Below are 20,409 nucleotides of genomic sequence, written 5' to 3'. Positions count from 1 at the left end.
GGTAAAAATTAAAACTAATGAACAAAAAATATATTTAGGGGTATTGGTATTGGTAATTTAAAGGTCAATAAACTTTATAAAAATAAAAATAAAACAAACTTTGATTTAAACCACTTTTATTTTTGGTACTATTATTCCAACAGCTTTCGACCAACTTGTCTTTTTCATGGATAGATCCCTGAAGAAGGACAAGGTGTTTGTCGAAACCGGTAAGAGTAATAGAAGCAAAAATAAAAGTAATTGCAAAAGTGTGTGTTTTAATCACTTTATAAAAAAATAATGAAATAAATTGATTCAGCAGTCACGTTGTAGTAACATTGATTCATTTTAAACTTTGATGTCAACTATTAATTATGACATAAAAAATGTTAAATAAAATGCATCGAAACACGTGTCACATTAGATTTTTAAATAAAAAGTTAAGTAAATAATTAGTTTCCTTTTATTTCGGATTAAATAAACTCGAATGCATTAAGCAGTTAGCCATGCCTATAATAATAAGCCTACATAAAAATTTACTTTCTAATAAAAACTCAACACGCGACTATAATTTCCAGCTGAAATAATTCATTCGTCCGTAATTTACTAGAATAGATTGAAATAAAAACTTAAGACCAAATTTCCAACGTCTCTAAAATGTACATAAAAGTCTCAATCTATTAACTAATCTTATTTGACATGCATTATTTTTTGACATCTCAACATAGATGAAGAAGAATATGAAGGTCTGGGCATTTACGGGGCTAACGACCGTCATAGGCTGGTTTAATTGATCACTTTACACACGTGTAACATTCACCCATGATTGACACTAATACCTACTATTACAATTCTTTGAACTTATATTGATCAAACTCGGAACATAGTGTTTGAATTCACTAGAATTTCACTAGAGACTTCAGTGGTGGGACGAGAGAAGCTTTTCATTCTGAAGAAATTTGTTTGTGAGGTCCGAATCTAGGATTATATTCACATACCTAGTCAAGAAACGCTAGAAAATATTCTCTTAATTTTTATTTATTTTAGCTAACATTTTATTTACAGTTAATTTATTTACAACATTTTGAGTGTCTCCAAATACTTGTTCACAAATCTGGATTATCTCTGAATAAGATATATTTTTACATTATTTTTTTGACTTCTCAACATAGATCTATGTTAAGATGTCAAAAATAACTCTTTATTGGAGATAATCATGATTTGTGAACTAGTATTTGGACACACTCAAAATGTTATAAATGTTTGACATAATTTAGAAAAGGCACATGGCCGTAACGTGTTGGGCTTTCTCGGTAAATATTATTTACCGAATAAGTAGCTACTAATACAACATATTTTCCAACAAGAGTTCACTTCAAAGTAGAGTCTCGAGCCCATTTTATCTTCGTTTAAGTCCAAAGGTGTCTCCGATATTAAAATGAATACCACAATGACAGCAGCGGAGCTCTTAAGCTAAGTAATGAATACTGTTCGTCGTACTTTAACAAAGTAACTTTTAACTATGCCGAGTCAAGAGTTTGGAAAGTACTTAGTAGATTAAAGCCGGGTAAATACTTTAATTTTCGTAATAAAATTGTAAGTCTTAATACGACATTGTTGCCGGAAAAAAAAATCGTTTTTCTGAAGGGATAATATGGAAATATTGTCCGCCTCCGTAGTGTAATGGTCAGCACGCTCGGCTACCGTTATTGAGGTCCCGGGCTCGATTCTCAGGGGGGGTCAAATAAATATAAGTGATTTTTTCACTCTAATATTTATTCAATATTACCCTGGACTGGTACCTGAAGCGGAGGGCTTATCACCTTTCCTTCATGTGTTAACGATCAAGATAACACTGCGTTTATATGACGCAGTGCCCTATGCACCATTGGGGTGCGGATAAGGGGTTATTATTATAATTTTTAAATACTTTAATTTTCGTAATAAAACACTTCGTAATAAAAAATAATACGACATTGTTGCCGGAAAAAAAATATATTCGTATTTGTGAAGGGATAATATGGAAATTGGAATAAATTATTGAATGTTATTATCCAAAGTAATATATTAACATTTACAAAATGTTGAGTGTCCAAATAACTAATTAACCAATGAACCTTGTTCACAATTCTGGATTATCTCCAATTACTGGAGTTATTTTTCGTAATTATTTTTGTTTTTTTTTTGTAAAGGGATCACTCAAACCAGACTATGATGGTCGTAAGCCCCGTAAATGCACAGACTTCTATATTCTTCTTAATCTATGTTGAAATGTCAAAAAATAATATATATTTCCATATTTCAGCATTCATTGGCAAACTGCCAAAGTATGCAATTGTTTAAAAATATGATACATGTATATTTTTCTTCTTCTTACCCTTATCCGCACCCAATACAGGGCACTGTGTATGAGCAGTGTTATCTTGATCAGTAAATATACGAGAGAAAAGGGATCAGCCCTGCGCTTCAGGTACCAGTCCAGGGTGATGAACTATATATTAAAGTGAAAAATCACTTATATTTATTTTGACTCTCCTGGGTATTGACCCGGGACGAAACGCTCTGACCACTTAACAACAGAGGTGGAATTACATATTTACTACACGAATATTAACTTTGTTATTAGAATTAATTAATAAATAAAAATATACTTCAAATTAAAAATATAATGGATAAAATTAATCAATCTCGGAAAAGGGAAAAGTTTATTTAGGATTTATTATAAAAACAGGAAAACTCGTCGATCATTTTAAAATGGTTAACGTTATAAATTTTTTAAATCTTAATGCAAATTATGTAGACTTTGATGCTTTTTATCTTAAATATATTTTTTTGAAATTATTTTTCTGATATCAATTATTTTTATTACCTTTTTTTAGAAGAATTACTGTGTTGAAAATATAGTAGGGAACCGGGAGATGAATTTTAAATCCAAAGACCATAGCCAAAGAATAATTTATCCTTAGCATATTGAATAAATGCTCGAAAAATTCAATTTAGTTTTATTGCATACCCACAAATCGCAAACATCCGTCTAGAAGTGATTATGGCCAATCTAAATGTAATATTAGCAGAGTATACTTTCAAACGCGAATCAATTCAAGAATGCCTTGATCTTATTTCTAACGTTAATAAAGAAAATTAAACGATTTACGATTCTACTTCCTATTTTACGCCTTGAAACAGCTGTCAGTGATAGAGAAAAAATTGTTTAATAAGAGCCATCTTTTAAGTTTCATTCACTATTTTAAAAAAATGTTGATCATTTTGATCGCAACAGTATAAGCATAACGCCATTCAACGCTTCTAATTCGGTGCATTCAACTCTCTAGAAATTTCTCCCAAAGAAACCGCCCACGTCGCGGATTCTAAATAAAATACGTGTACATACATACACACATACACACGCGAAGCACAAACGTGTAGGCACTTATAAAGTGAAATCATTATACATACTCTGAAACAGTCTAATCACTTCACAATCTCTACAATTCTCAACCGTAAACAACAGTTTCACAGACTTATTTTCTTTTTTAAAAACACCATAAGTATTCAAATAATTAAGGAGGTAAATTAATGTAAGATACTCTGTATACTAATGACAAATTGTCCCGAAAATATAGCTGACATTAACAGGAAATTGCGCCTTATAAATTATTATGAGCACTTTCGCAATAATTACAACAGCAAAAAACTGTTTTATTTATTGTTTCGGCATTTACTTTGTGGTTGAAATTATTAAATAAATTACTTGTTTTTTTACAACTTGATTTGACGACTAGTGTTGGAAGCTACGCTTCCATCTTCAGGTATAAATATAAAATGAAGATGGAAGCTTAGCTTCCGAAACTAGTCGTCAAATAAACTCAAGTGGTAAAAAAACAAGTGTTTTCTTTAATAATAACAAAATAACGGCATATAGATTGACGTCGCCCACCTTATCAAGCTGATATACCCTGGGAATATTAGAAAGAGGGGTAGGGAGATGAAAGAAAATTCAGCACAAAAAATATACTTAAATTGATTTAATTAAAAATATAAAAATTATACGAAAGCGACTTTAACTTAAACTAATCTTAAATTGCTATCTTAAATTAGCTTAAAATTAATTAATCCTATCTTAAATTAAACTTATTCTAACCTTTGGTGAAAAAGATGCGCCGTGATTCTGGGGTGGCCGTGATCCTTTGTGAAAAAAGCTGCGCCGTTGGATGCTGGGATGAGGTTCTTCTTATGACGGGCCGCCGTGCGATGATTCTTGCTTCTTATCTTCTTCTTCTCCTAGTAGAGCTTCAGCTCTTAATTTGAGGCTTATGACCCGGCGTGGGTCTGCTTTTGATACTCCGGATGAGTAAATCCCTTTTTTCTATCTTCTCTCTCCCTGCGTAGAGCTCCCGCTCTTCTCCTCACTTAAGTCTTAAAACCTGGTGTAGGTATGCTCCTTCTAACTGATTTCTCCCGACTGCTCGATCCCCCTGATCTCTCCCGACTGCTGCTTACAACTCCTCGATCCCACTGATTTCCCGAATGCTCCTTCCAACTCTTCTTCTTCTCTGTGTCTTCTGACTGACCAGCCGTCCGACTGGTCGATCTCCTCTTACGACTTACTCCCTCCAACTGATCCTTCCAATTGTTGGCTTCTAAGTCCCGGCTTCCAAGTCTCCGACTTCCAAGTCCCCGACTTCCAAGTCCCTATTCCGACCAGTCCGACTGGTCGGTCTTTCCTTTTACCACCGATTCCTCCCAACTGATCCTTCCAACTGTTGGCTTCCAAGAGAGTCCCCGACTTCCAAGTCCCGGCTTCCAAGTCCTTATTCTTTCAACTGATGACTGCCTTTCCGACCAGCCGTCCGAACTGGTCGATCTCTCCTTACGACGTACTCCTTCCAACTGATCCTTCCAATTACTGGCTTCCAAGAGATCGATCCCACTGATTTCTTCCCGTTATATTCGGTTTCTCTCCTTGAAGATCACGCCCTCGAAACCATTTTTCATTGGCTGACGGTGCGCTTGTTTCCACCCCCAAAATTTTCAACGTCTAGACATCAATTAGCCTTAATTTTATTTATAATATAATAAAGAATGCTCTTAGGATAAATGACCGCCGGCAAACATCTATTATCCCTCAAAGGCCAGCAAGTTGGCGACAGTTTTTATGATTCAAACCTTTTAAATACATTTTAATTTTACGACAGGTAAATTATAAAAGGTCGGAGCCATAAAAATTATTTGTGCGCACAGAAAAATTTTTTTTTTCCTAAGACTAATTAAATTAAACGATTGATAATTGATTATTTTTGCCAGGCTAGAGGAGAAACGTGGTTTCACCACGTCAAGTTAATACGTGGCGATTTGCAGAAAATGTGTTTTTTGATTTTTTAAATGCCCGTGTCTCATGTTTGACTCCCAGCGAGGTCAACATAAGCATGCGATTATTTTTATAAATAATTTTATTAGATTATATGTTCAAATTAACCAGTTTTATAAAGGTATATAAGTAGATAACATGATATGTAAAATCTCGGAGATCGTCAATTCGATAAAAATATCTTATTTCTAGTATGTTTACCTGTTTACGACTTTTATCATCTGAGAAATAGAATAAATTATCAATGCCTGGCATAGCAATTGTTTAATAGCATTTTAAATGAAAAAGCCAAACAGGAAACCCGTATTGTTTTCTCACAGTTAAAGTCTTACTTTGCACATTGAAAAACGAGGTAGTTTTGTAAATATATAATATAACCGCGTATAAGTTCTAATTGTGTGGGTCCTCATTAAAAACATTTGTTAATGAATATGCATCCGGTATCAATTATTCGCAAGGGAATGAGTGAATTTATCAACCCTTTCCATGAATATTGCATATTACAAAACTCATAATAATTTAAAGTTTCGATTAAAGGAAAACCAATATATTTTTTTAACATTACCCGTCCAATCGGTCCGAGAGCATAAATACAGCTTAAACATTAATGCTAATAAATTTCATAAACTTAATTGAATTTTCCGTAACAAAGTCCTGATTTAAATTAATTTCGCATACACCACGTATTTCTGTAGTACCTCCAAGTTTTAACTGCCTAAATATACAATTTAAATGGAACAAAACCCGACTCCATTATTTTATAAAGCCCAAAAAAAATACATGAATTTAATTAAACAATACATCACCGACATCCCTACCGGTACGAACACGTCATTTACAAGCGTTATTAAACATCGTGTGATAAATGTATGGAAAGTTATTTGAACAACGAAATCATTACTGGCCATAAATAACATTTATGGGTACTGATTTCATAAAAGTCGGCTTCATCGCCGAGCTGAACGTGTCGGGAGAATATGACGGGATATATTAGCCCTGCAGGTGCTCTCGACGCGTGATCTCGTCCCGGACCTGCTACGGGGAGGAAACACACCGACGCAGAAAGGGGTGCCATTAGGGCAATTTTACTAAAATAAAAACCACCCCACCCGTCACTGTCGCTACATCGCTACATCGCTACACTGCCACGCTAACAATAAAGGCAGACGTTTGACATGATCATTCCGGTAACGTGACAAAATTAAGTCTTTGCGTGGAAATTTACGGAACAAATGAGGAAACTATGCATATACTTAATTAATACACGCGTTCTTTGATAACATTTAATTTACAACATTTTGAGTCGAAATACTTGTTCGTAATTCTGGATTACCTCCGCTTGGCAGTTATTTTTGACATCTTTGACATCAATTTTTACATTTTTGACATCTCAACATAGATGAAGAAGGATATGGTCTCATATAAAACATAGAATCTTTTCAGGCGGGGCTCAAGTATGTCGATTTAATCCAAGAATCGGACCTTGCAAACATAAGAGTCTTTGCTTAATAAAATCTTTCCGTTTTCCAGCATATATGGCTGTTGTGAACTTGTTATATGTCACGAGTTTGATCAGTATATCTAGAAGTTTTATAGCGTGGTTGTCAACCATGGGTAGAATTGTTGAATGTTACAAGTGTGTAAAGCGATCACTTAACCAAGCCTATGACGATCGTAAGCCCTGTAAATGTCCAGACTTCCATATTCATCTATGCTGAGATGTGAAAAATGATAAACATTCAATTTAATAAATTTCCATCGAAACTGCATAAATAATGACGCCCATTAAAATATGGCCTTAACATAAATGAGTTTGCAATTTCGCGTATGTATCTATTATGATTATTCAAAGGTAGCGAGTAATACAATAAGTCATTACAAACTAAGCGGTTTTCACCGGCTGACCTACTTCGTAACCGATTACTAAGAAACAATTATGCATACAATACGACAGATTACTCCCACGGAAGACGATCATATTCTCGGTGTATTCTAACACGATACGTACCACGCATTTTAGTATTTTGTTCGGAGTTATTGGGCCCGAAAAGAGAACAGGAAAACATAGCCAAAAACTCCAAACTATGCAACGTGGGGGTATCTTGCGACGCGACAATATTCCATACATTACCCGAGGATCGATGACCTTAGCTAAAATTATATTTCGCGTTAATTGACATTCTAAAAGGGCAACAAATTTGGATTTTCCTTTACACGTAAAGCATTTAGCGACCAAAGCAATCACGAAAGCTAAGTAATATTCGCGATGAAAACTGTTCAAATACCCAATTACCGTACACCATTTCCTGTGTTTTCCGAACAAAATTATGTGTTTAGGCAGTGTTTAACGTTAAAATGAGCACGTAACTGTCAACAAATTCACGTTTCCAGCTTAATCTTGTTACTTGTGCGCTAAATAAATGCGAGACCTTTGACTACAAAAAACATATAATTAGCTCTCATTAATATGTTGAAAATGGGAAATTGCCTTCAAAAAACTTAATTACGCTGGAATGCGATTGGGGAATTTATACTCTGTTTATTTATATTTTTGGGTCTCAATGTGATGTTATGCTTATCTATACCCGTAGGTTTCAAACGGAGTGCAAATATAAGTAGATACATTCAAATACTAATTAGAGAGACAAAATGTAAGAAAATTAATGTTGTTTTGAATAAATATGTAAACATGGAAACGTAAATATTACACCTGTACCTACCTATTATAACGAATGGAAAGTTGAAGAGCGTTTGGGCGATTTCGAGAGATATAAAAAGGAATGTTTCTAATACAGTGAGACTATATTAGGGGCACCAAATACAAATGCTTTTTTGTTCCTTCTCCAAAAATATTTGCGCTTCAGCTCTGGAGGTACAGTTGTTAAAATAGGTACATAACCGGTTTTTTAAAGGATTTGTTTTTGTTTGTCTGCAACAACAACAAAAATACGAATTATATGTAAAAGGTACGTCATCAAAAAATAAAATAACGCGATGACCACAGATGACGATATCTAGTGCCACGAAAGGTTGATTTCCTTAGAAGTTGTAAATAAAAGCGGCAATTACGATTTTTTTTAAGAATTAGACCTTTGACATTATTTCTTTTCAACAAATGAAGAATGAAGTAAATATGGAAGTCTTGGCATTCGCAGAGTATACAACCGTCATAAGCTTGGTTAAGTGATCACTTTACTCACGTGCAACATTCAACAATTCTACCCATGATTGACAACCACAACCCTGTAAATATCCAGACTTCCATATTCTTCTTCATCTATGAAGAGATTTCATAAAAACTCCTAATTGGAGATATCCAGATTTGTGAACAAGTATTTGGACACACTCTCTTCTTCTTTTTAAATGAAAAACCCGACTCCATTATTTTATAAAGCCCAAAAAACATTGATCAAATTAAAGTTTTTTACTTTTCTTATTTTTTGTTTTCTGTTTGTCAAGTATTTGTAGTTAATGTTAACACTTTTAATCTTATTTTACTTCTTATAATATCAATTGCATTATTGCCAGTGCCCTTTACTATGACCTAAATATAATGTATGCCCACACACAAGCCATGCCTTTTTGGGATCTTTTTTGTATTTTTTTTTTGTACTTGTATTTATATTTAGCCCGCCTCCTCTGTCCGCCTCCGTAGTGTAATGGTCAGCGCGCTCGGCTACCGTTCTGGAGGTCCCGGGTTCGATTCCCAGGGGGGGTAAGAATAAGTATGAGTGATTTTTTCACTGTAATATTTATTCAATATTACCCTGGACTGGTACTTTAAGCGGAGGGCTGATCACCTTTCCTTCATGTGTAAACGATCAAGATAACACTGCGTTTATATGACGTAGTGCCCTATGCACCATTGGGGTGCGGATAAGGGTTTAATTTATATTACGTTGTGAAATGCAAAAGAATTAAAAATAAAGAAAAAAATTAAATAACACATCACCGACATCCCTACCGAGACGAACACGTAATTTACAAGCGAAGACCAAAAAATCCTGTGAATTGGTCTGCAGCAACAAATAATACCTTCTTCGCCAATCCCGTCTATTTAAGGAGACTCTCATCCGTTGAACAGCCCATGTCCTCGTATAAGTCGCAAAGATATTCGCGGACACACTCAGGATGTTGTAAATAGAACCTTACCTGGGAATCGGTGTGTCTCCTCGCCAGCCACCCCATGTGCCTTAGGTCGCCCAGGGTGGGCGTGAGCGCGAGGCGCGCGTGCGTCGCGGCCGCGCGCTGCGCCCGCCGGGCCGCCGCGGCCAGCGCGCGGTGCCAGCGCCCCGCGCCCGCTGCGTCAGCCGCGCGGAGCCGCAGCGTGTGGACGCCGTCCGGGGAATGCAACTCAAGCGTTCGGCCCTCTGAAACCGAGATCGCAGTCTTAAAATATCATCACACCGATCAACCAAACACATCGATACACACAAATCAAACACATATAAATATAAGAGTTTATACTCAATAAAAAGACTTCTTCATCTTACCAAGACATGTCTCTCGTGAAAATTCTAGTGATTTTTGTACAATGTTTCGAAATTGGATCATATACATACCGTAGTCGTACAGGAGAAAGTGACCAACTAACAAAACGTAAAATGTTCAGAAGAGCCATTTAAGTCACTATTGCTTGGCAAGAAAATAAACATCAATGCAGTTAGTCATTTTTAACAAGTCAATATATTATACTTCCAAGTTTAAAATCCTTGGGATTTTTTTCAGGGCAATATCAAGCTAGTAAGATATCAAATAGTCAATAATCACGTTTTTGCAAAAAAATACACTTGGTCACTTTCTCCTGTATGACTACGATATATAGAAATTCCGACAATTTGAGTAATGTGTTTGTCAATCATGGGTAGAATTGGTGAATGTTACACGTGTGTAAAGTGATCACTGAAACCAGCCTATGACCGTCGTTATCCCCGTAAATGCCCAGACTTCCATATTCTTCTTCGTCTATGTTCAGTTGTCAAAAAAACAACATCAATTAATTTCATATTTTCATCAAATACTTTGCATTTCATATACTTAAGGGTGTACTCGCAAATATACAATTCAGTACACGACCGGATGCACGACAAGCCATTGTGTTGTATGCGCACAATTTTAAAAAAATATATATACTTATTAGAATTAGACTAGAACACATATCGAAAAATATTTTATATTTTCTTCAATAGTTAAAAACCGTATATTTCTTTCGTAGATTAACTTGTTTTACAATACAAAAACGGCGTTATAAGCAAAAAATTCAATGCCGTTCAATGTTACCCGGGTTTAAAGAAAATTCAATTGCGGGCTATCGATTATCCTGCCTTAAGGACCGAGTTTAGGAATTAGTGTGTAACACGCGTTTGATGTATTAAAACTTATATTTTTCATATTAAACATTTAGTCAAATCATCCATCGTATATTTACTCGCAACAGTTATATCAATTTTTAGAAAAAAAAACTACATTCAAATGGTTAACTATTCGCACCCAAATGGTGAAAAGAGCACTGAATCAAATCAATTCGTGATTATATGAAAGTTAAGTGATCAAACGAGCACTACAGATTGAAGGATATAGGAGTGGAAATACCACATGTTTGATGGGATGCATATGACGTAAGCGAAGGCACTCAATGAGAAAAAAAACTAATATAAGGGAAAGGAAATGGAGGAGGAATAGTAGGTACTACAGAAGAGGAAAATAAGAAAAGAAACATGTAAAAAGAAAGAAATTATAATGTCATAATTTCGTTAGTTAATATTTTACTATTTGAACTTCGGGACGCGGATCTGACTAGGGAGGATGCAAGGGAGCTGGCAGCCGACAGAAAAGCCTAGGGACAGACAGTTTGTGGACTCCACATGCTCCACCTAGGGAGCGGATATGGTTTAATATTTATTTTACTAAGATGTTACTATGATAAAAAATATATACGTAAGTATACTGAATAAAATTACCGAAAAATAAACAATATACCGAACATGATGTTTACAGTTATGCGCATAAATCAGCACAGAAAATACATATTACAAGAAATTTCATTAAATCGCCCACACAAAAATGTGAGATCCTTCAAGTTCGGGTATTTGATTAGAATTAAGTGCCTACCCAAAAAAAAAATCGTGGCAATCTGACAATCTCCTCTGCCATACTTGAGCTACACCCGGAACCTGTATCTGGGAATTCCAGTCGAGTATCATCATTTTATGAAAATAATTAACATCAAACCAGAATTTTATGATCCCTCTTAGCTCTATATACTTATTTACCCAACCGAGAGTGGAATTAAGTTAGAAATTTCATCCGCCCGCAATTTGCGTATCAAGGAATCTTGTTGTGCCTACTTGAGAGCTAAATTTAAAAATGGTAAAAATTAAAGGAAAAGTTATTTACAACATTTTGAGTGTGTCCAAATACTTGTTCAAAAGATTTTGTGAACAAGTATTGGGACACACTCAAAATGTTGTAAATAAATTATCTGGTCAAATTATAAGCTTAAATAATAAAAATGAAAATGCTATTTTCTGGCGTTTCTCATGTGTGTGATTATAATCCGAGATTCGGACCTCACATGCTAATAAAAGAGTTTCTGCTCAATAAAAAGCTTATTTTCATCTCACCAATAGATGTCTCTAGTGAAGTTCTAGTGATTCAAGAACAATGTTTCGAAATTGGTTCATATAAATAGAACTTTTAAGAATTTGAGTAGTATGGTTGTCAATAATGGGTAGAATTGGTGAATGTTACATGTGTGTAATGTGATCACTTAAACTAGCCTATGATGGTCGTCAGCCCCATAAATTCCCAGACTTCCATATTCTTCTTCATATTTGATGAGATGTCAAAAAAAAACAAAAAAATATGAAAAGTTATTCTGTAGTAGTTATTACTTTTTTTTATTTTCACATTAGCAGAATTACTTTTCGCAAAATTAATTTAAATATTTTTTTAAATCGGCACGTCAAATTACATACAATTTCAACCCACAATACGCGACTGACGAATATCGTCAAGACTGCAACCGACTCCTGGTATCCGAGTAAAAAGGGTTTGATTTTATCACATGATTATACTAAAATTTAAAAGTTAAAATTATATCGCTCACTCCTTTCAACAACGTCATTTATCAAAAAACTTGAGTTTTCAGGAGATCGTTTTTAAAGTTTTAACCCGATGGTTGCCAGAGACGAGATATCTCGGCAAATGGCGGAGTGCCCGTATTGCCAGGGACGAGATATCTCGTCAGTACTTTTGATGACGTATTACTCCGCAGTTTTAACTCATATTGACAATCTGTCAAAAACGGAACATACATTGCCATCTGTTGAAGTTCTCACAAAATATTTTATAAAGTTTTTAAATACTTTAAAGCGATTTATCGGTATCACTTTCAGCTGACAGTTGACAGATGTCATTAGGTCTACCACTCAAACCACTTGAAATATTGATTATTTTAATCGATTGTTTTGAACGCCAGGGGTTTTTATTTTGCTCAATTTTTTGTGTTTTTCTTATTATTTTAAAATATTATTATGAAAATATTTGTTTATTTATACCTTTCGCGTTATATTTACTCCGATTTTATCAGTGTTTTGCTAGTGATATTGGTTTCTTTTCACAACTTTTTAGTAAATAAATTATTTCTTTGTGCTAAGTTCTTTGTTCTTCTTCGTGCTAAGTGAAAAAGAACAACCCGGTACTTCTCATGGCAGAAAACGGAAGGCAGAATTTCTATCGCGACTTACAGAAAGACATTTTTTGGAAAAACTACCACGGACCGAAAAAAATCATCTCCGACTGCGAAGTGTATTGTGTGTACTAGCAAAAAACTAAGAAAAGAGTCTAGTTATAGGTGTAAACAATGCAAGATGGCTCTTTGTGTTATACCGTGCTTTGAGAAGTACCACACAATGGAAAATTTCTAATTTATCACATTTCTAACTAAACTTCATTCTAAGATACCTGATAAATAATAGTTGAGTGTTAATATTAAATTTACTATTTATTTTTACATTTCAAACTATATTCCATTGATAAATAATAGTTTTGTGTTAATATTAAATTTAATAAAAACTTGCGTGTGCGACTCAGTGTGACAACCCTGTCTGAGATGAAAATTTGAAACTGGTTTAACTTCAAGAATAAAACTCTAACAATCGATGCGGGATATAATATTTGGTAAGTAAATTATAATTCAATAAAAACAACAAAAAAAAATTTCTTTAGACAACATTTTTTTTTCAAAAAAATACTCGGCCTGTTGAGCACTGCGGCGTAATTTATTTGCGGCTATGAAAAGGTTAAAATATGATCAAATGTATTTTAAAAAAATATCAAGCCACTTATTCAACTTTTTACTGTGCAACAGATCTTTTTAGGTAAAACCTGAATGTTTTTTCTCCATTTGAAAAATATTTAGTATATTTAAAAAATAATTAAACAATACCTTTTCTTCAAAACACTTTCCGCCCTGTAGCGGGTAAATATTAACTTAAAAATATGCCGCTTTTGCTGGGATATATTACATTTTCTGGGCATTCCGAAAACATGCACAACTGAAAATTGACGATTTTTGATATATGACGTTGTTGAAAGGAGTGAGCGATATGTTAGGACAACACGAGTAGCAGCATTTGCAATAGGTAGGAAAACACAGATAGTCCCAGTTTATTTTAATATATATTTACATATTTATTTTAATTTTGCTGTACATAATATATGTAGATTACCTGGTTTATTGCTAATAAGCAATATTTCAATAAAATTAAACACTCTAATATACCACTTTAATGAGTTTTATTTTATTTACGACTAGTTTCGAAAACGACTGATGTTTTCATCTTCTGGTACAAATAAAAACTAAAGTGGTATATTCAAGTGTTTAATTTTAATAAAATAATCATGTCATTCCACAAAGTTAATGCCGAATCAATAAATAATATAATGAGCAATATCATCGTCCCTACCAAAATAGAAATCACTCGTAAACGAGTTGAAGCTCAATATAAAAAAATAATTAAATTTAAAAAAAAAAACAGAGTATCACTGGTCAATGTTGTAAACAGTTTCATTCGTCTATTTAAGCTTTATTATTTATGACATTGATATCGTGATGTGTCCCTCGTTTCGTACAATTATATTGGACTCGAGCTTTGATCCCCTTTCTTCAATGCCTCCAGCACGTCTCTCATCCAGTTAATTTTACAAATGAAGGAACAAATGTGGAATATAGTAATCGGAACAGTACAAGTCTTGTTTTGTAATATTTTATTTTGCATATAACTTGCTGTTAAATTAATTAATTTGTGAAATTCCTAATTTAAAAAATATATACGTTAAAGGTGTCTTAACTTGATACGAAGCATCAATCATATTTTTTTTATATCATAAGTATAAGTATTTGTAATTATAAATAAATGTTCAAACAAGTCTTTGGATCTTTTAAAATATAATTTATCCGAGATTTATTCTGTATTTTGATCCTTTTTGAAAACAAAACACGCACGATATTTTCGTTTGTTAATTGGCCGGCAAATATAAACACATATTTAAAAAACCAAATAACCTTTTGCAAATTATTCCATACAATTAACACAAAGAAAAACATTTAACGAATTTATTACCTACTATTTAATTATCCTTGAAGCATGTTTTTTTTTATTAAATATTACCTTATGATATTTCGATTGTTTTTATTGTATAAAATAACATGTTTAATAATACTCGTTCAGCGAAAACATGTAATATATGACATACAACAGAGGATTTAAATTAGATTACTTAGAAATATTAGAAATTAAAAAGACAATTAATAATAATTTACAAGTTATAAATACTCAAGTAAACGATTATTCTAAAAGCCCGTTATTAAATATGTTTCCAATCACTCATCATCCATGATCCGATCCCTTTTGACTGTGACTGCTTATCAACAGCAAAAAAATAAAGCCACTTGAGATCTACCCTAGCTCCTTTGCCTAGCCGTCAAAATATTTCGAATTTTGTGAAGATAGTGTTTTAGTATTTATCAGTCTTGATAAAGAAGCGGTTAGCTTTGAAACCGGTAGACATTATAATAAAGTTATAATAAAATATTTATAATGATTTTAAAACAAGGTTACATTTTGATTATATATAAATAACAAATTCAGAAAGTGCTAGATAGACCAGTGATTCCCGTACTTGTTTTGCCACAAGCTAAGTGTTGTAGTTTTATGTATGGTAATTAAATAGTATGATTTTTTGAAACACAATATTTACTTGCGTATATAACATACTAGGGTAATTAACACAGTAATAAAACTGTACAGTAATTCCGAGTTTGATCATCCTATACAACATTATATGAATAAATGACACCTCCCATGTTAGCCGGATACATTGTCCATTAAAATATAACGTACAAGTTTTATAATGCTTCTCCATAAATGGCCTAAACCACGTGATCCAAATGCCAAGGCTAGATAGATGTTTATATAGGTAAATATATTCATGAAACAAACGATGCAACACACTTTTTAGATGAAAACAGAACATTAATCATACCTATTAATTGGTTCTGAGAGGAGACTGGCGTCATCACAGTTCCCAGGTATTTGTTGTTTGCCGGATATCAAATAATTTCACATGGAAACAATTATTAGCATATTAGCAGTCACTTAATAATACCCAACATTTTACATTTGTTCAAATACTTGTTCACAAATCTGAGTTTCTCCACTCAGGAGCTATTTTTGACATCAACAACTCAACATGGATGAAGAAGGATATGGATCTATGTTAAGATGTGAAAAATGTAAAATAACGGGTTAAAACAAGGTTAGTACAGTAAAGTAGAGGCTGATATATTTTAATTGGTAGATATATGCAATAACATTTTTTTAAATTTAATTGAAGGAGATACGTTTGTAACAATTTCCACTTGAGCATTTAAATATGAAAAATGCAAATGTGCATATTTTTTTTTAAATTTCATTATTTGGACATGCTTGCAGTTCATTTTATCACAATTTTTTACATACTTAATTTTCTCTTATCGCTCATTAATTTTATTCGTGATTTTAACGTATTACTAAGTGTTTTTTTTTTAATATCAACGTGGATGAAGAAGGATATGGATCTATGTTAAGATGTCAAAATGTAAAATAACTGGTTAGTACAAGGTTAGTACAGTAAAGAACAGGCTGAATAAAAATTGAAAATCAGGTTTAGAGGGTTTCCCGGTATGTCAAATTATCCGGGTTCTGATCTTGCATACAAATAAAAGGGTCTCTGCTAAATTAGACCTTTTTGAAATTCAATCATAGATGGCTGTTGTGAACTCAATCATCGAACGTCTTTTTGATTGATCATATGTGTATGAGTTACAAAACTTTGAGTAGAGTGGTTATTAATCATGGGAATGTTACACGTGTGTAAAGTGATCATTTAACCAGCCTTTGACAGGTTGTAAGACCTGTAAATACCCAGATTTCCATATCCTTCTTCATTTATGTTAAGATTTTAAAAACACTTAGTAAATATGTTAAAATCACGAATAAAATTAATAAAAGATCAGAGCAAATTAGGAACTTAAAAAATTGTGATAAAATGAACTGCAAGCATGTCCAAATAATTATTTTTTTAAAATATGCACATTTGCATTTTTCGTATTTGAATGCTCAGCGTGGAAATTGTAATAAACGTATCCCCTTCAATTAAATTTTAAAATGTATTAATAATTTATTATTAGATTAAAACCAATATTTTTAGCTTTTCCACTTTTTTATTTGACCAACGACCGGGTTTCGTCGTTACCGACATCATCAGACTGGAAAACCCGGTCGCTGGTCAAATAAAAAAGTGGAAAAGCTAAAAATATTGGTTTTAATCTAATAATAAATTAAAAATGCAATTCCATCACGAAGTGTCAGTGGATAATATAAATCTATTTAAAATGTATGATTTTTTAAAACCGTTATTGCATACATGTACCTACCAATAAAAATAAATTGATTATATTTGTTTAGTAATTAATATCTTGTCAGATCACAGCTATGAAAATGAATATATAATGAAAACCATAATATTCATAGCGACCAATAAATCACGATGCCAATAAGATAAAACCCACGGTCGGTCAAAGTAATTTGGTATTCTGCGATATTAAATATCTTCTGCAGAACGGTTATTATTATTCAATAAAACAAAAACAAACCGATAAAATGATAGATACTCCGCTCCCTTTGGATTCAAAAGAATAATAAATACTAAAACGAAATGGTAACAGATTTTCCTTTGAAACACTTCATCAAAATTCTTCATTTCAAAAGCTCTCTCGGAAAATACAGCTCCGAGAAATATATTTTCCCATCGAGATATAAGTTTAATTAATTGTTGCCAGAAATTCTGTGTAAAGTGTTATAAACATCGCAATAAAACTTACTGTATTAATTTTCTTATTAACATTTCTATTTTATGTAAAATATTTTTATTGCTTCTTGTATTATGAGCATTATTTGCAAAAAAGACTTGCGTTATACACTTTTATAAATATAATATTAATGCTTTTTGATGATATTGTTACAGCAAACATCAACGTCCTTAATTTGACGGAGTAATAAACAAACCTTATTAAAACGTAAATTTACCCATAATATGTTATGAAATAAAAATATTAATTAAAAACATCCATAACATTTTCAACTGACAGAAAATGTTCCATTACATCGATGAATTCTAGATAACTTGTTCTTCATACCCTTATCTGCTGCAGTATCCTATGCACCCCAATGGTGCATAGGGCACTGCAACATATATATATATATATATATATATATATATATATATATATATATATATATATATATATATATATATATATATATATATATATGTATATATATATATATATATATATATATATATATATATGTAGTGTTATTTTGATCGTTAACGCACGAAGGGAAGGTGATCAGCCTCCGCTTCAGGTACCAGTCCAGGGTAATGTTGAATAAAAATTACAGTGAAAAAATCACTTAAATTCATTTGACCCCCGCCTGGGAATCGAGCCCGGGACCTCCAGAACGGTAGCCGAACCGTGCTGACCAATTACACTACAGAGGCGGGGAAATAATATGTCAGGATATAATATAATAATATACTTATGTCAAATACTATATGTTTACCGGCAGAAGTCGGGGACAAATGTGTATTTTGAATAATTCCCATTAATCGGAGGTCATTTCAAGCCTCGCAGATATTCGTACGTGTAGGTACTTTGCGAATCGTACTAACCGGAGACACGCTCCTCCAATCGCCAGACACAAAACCCCCAAAACCCTTTGACATAGCGCTTCCATTTAATGTATAAAGGGAGAATCCTATCGCCAATTCTGGCTCGGAATTCTCGCCGATTACAGGGAGAAAAGAAAATATCACGAGCCTAGAAGCGCCCATTTATCTTAGGCCTCCTCAATCCGAACAAGAACGCACTGCTATTGCAGGGACAGCGCCGGCAATTCTGCGAACAACTGTGTAAATTAAGGCCCAGCATTCGATAAGTCGCAACTTAATATTTTCTAAATCCAGGTCACATTCTACGTTATGTTTATGTATGAAATGTTAAATCTAACACTGATTTTTTTAATCTACTAAGTTGTATTTTATTGTAAAAAAAAACATAAAAATCAATTTGGGACAATTGCCTCGCCTAGTTACTGCATTTTCAAACGAATCTCGAAACAATTGTCACAAAATATATTATAATCAGTATTTTTCACAATAAAATACAGCTAAGTAGACTCAAAAAATCAGTGATTAATTTAACATGTAATACATAAATTAAAATGGAGTTGTACGAATTAAACGCCAAAGCTATAAATAAATTAACATTTTACGAAATCGATTTTTATCTTGATACACCGTTTTCGTAATGAAAAAAATTAGTTTTTCTTCGAAACAATTACATGATTTTGAAGAGAAAAGAGTTATTAAAAGGAAGGAGTTTAAAAAAATATTAATTATTTCATTTTATTTATATATTCTACAAACTAAAAATATCTAATACTTACACATTATTAAAAAAAATCGGGAGTGAGCAGACAAGTGACCTCTCCGGTGGTCTCCGGTGGAATGAATGCGACTTAACGATTGCTGGGCCTTAATACAGTCCAGGGGCGGATCCGGCGGGTTCGGGGGTGGAGCCCTATCGGGGCACCATCTATCCGGGGACATCTATCGGAGCCCTTCTTCGCGTTCGCTACATTGAACTAATGTCCGCAAGATACGGAATAAATACCCGGGATAATGCACATATGGGTTCGCTATTACTCAGTCCGCGACCGACATGGAGATTAAGGGGATTTTCGCAAACACAGAATTCATTCCACCGGAGACCACCGGAGAGGTCACATCTCTGTTCACGCCCGATTTTTTTAAATAATGTATATTGAATATTTTTGTGTTTTGTAGAATATTTTTAGAAAAAATATTTTTTTTATTTTTTTTTTACCTCTTTACCTTTCAATAACTCTTTTCTTTTCAAAACCACATAATTATTTCTAAGAAAAGCTTATTTTTTCAATGCAAAAACGGTGTTTTAACAAAAAAATCAATTACGTTAAATGTTATCTGGATTTAGAGATTATTTAGTTGCAACTTAACGAATACTAGGCCTTAAGGCGGGAAATTCGATGACGCGCAACTTAATTTTCATTGAACCCAGGTAAAATTTCACGTAATTAAATTCATTTCTAAAAATACCGTTTTTATACTTAAAAATGAGTTTTTCTTTGATATAAATATATGGTTTTGAAAAGGAAAGAGTGATTGATAGGTAAGAGAAAATATATTAATTTTTTTTTAATTGTTATAAAAATCAAATTCCAAAAAATATCCTTAAAAAAAATGTGCGTGGAGTCCCTCACGCAGCCGGCTGCTTACTGAATTGTATGTTTGCGATTACCCCCTTAATGTGATTATTATTAAAAGTGGCGTCAATTTAGCGAGGAACGGGAACCTTTTTTATTTTCATATAATTTATATTTGAAGCACTAACTTTGTGATTTTCCATTTTATAA

At 33.1% G+C, this 20,409-nt stretch overlaps 1 protein-coding gene across 1 annotated transcript in view; it reads right to left on the bottom strand.

Annotated features, from left to right (window-relative positions):
- LOC148303179 (beta-1-syntrophin-like) overlaps positions 1 to 20,409 on the bottom strand; it is a 72,815-nt gene that overhangs the window by 38,940 nt on the left and 13,466 nt on the right. The window contains exon 3 of the mRNA XM_088270401.1: positions 9,500 to 9,717. Coding sequence (XP_088126527.1) covers positions 9,500 to 9,717 — 218 coding nt within the window. The remainder of the gene's footprint in view (positions 1 to 9,499; positions 9,718 to 20,409) is intronic.

The sequence above is a fragment of the Brachycentrus maculatus genome, unplaced genomic scaffold (assembly GCF_059751285.1).
Source record: "Brachycentrus maculatus isolate JH-2025_06_01 unplaced genomic scaffold, ASM5975128v1 h1tg000382l, whole genome shotgun sequence".
NCBI lineage: Eukaryota > Metazoa > Arthropoda > Insecta > Trichoptera > Brachycentridae > Brachycentrus > Brachycentrus maculatus.
This window is presented reverse-complemented; position numbering and strand designations above follow the sequence as displayed.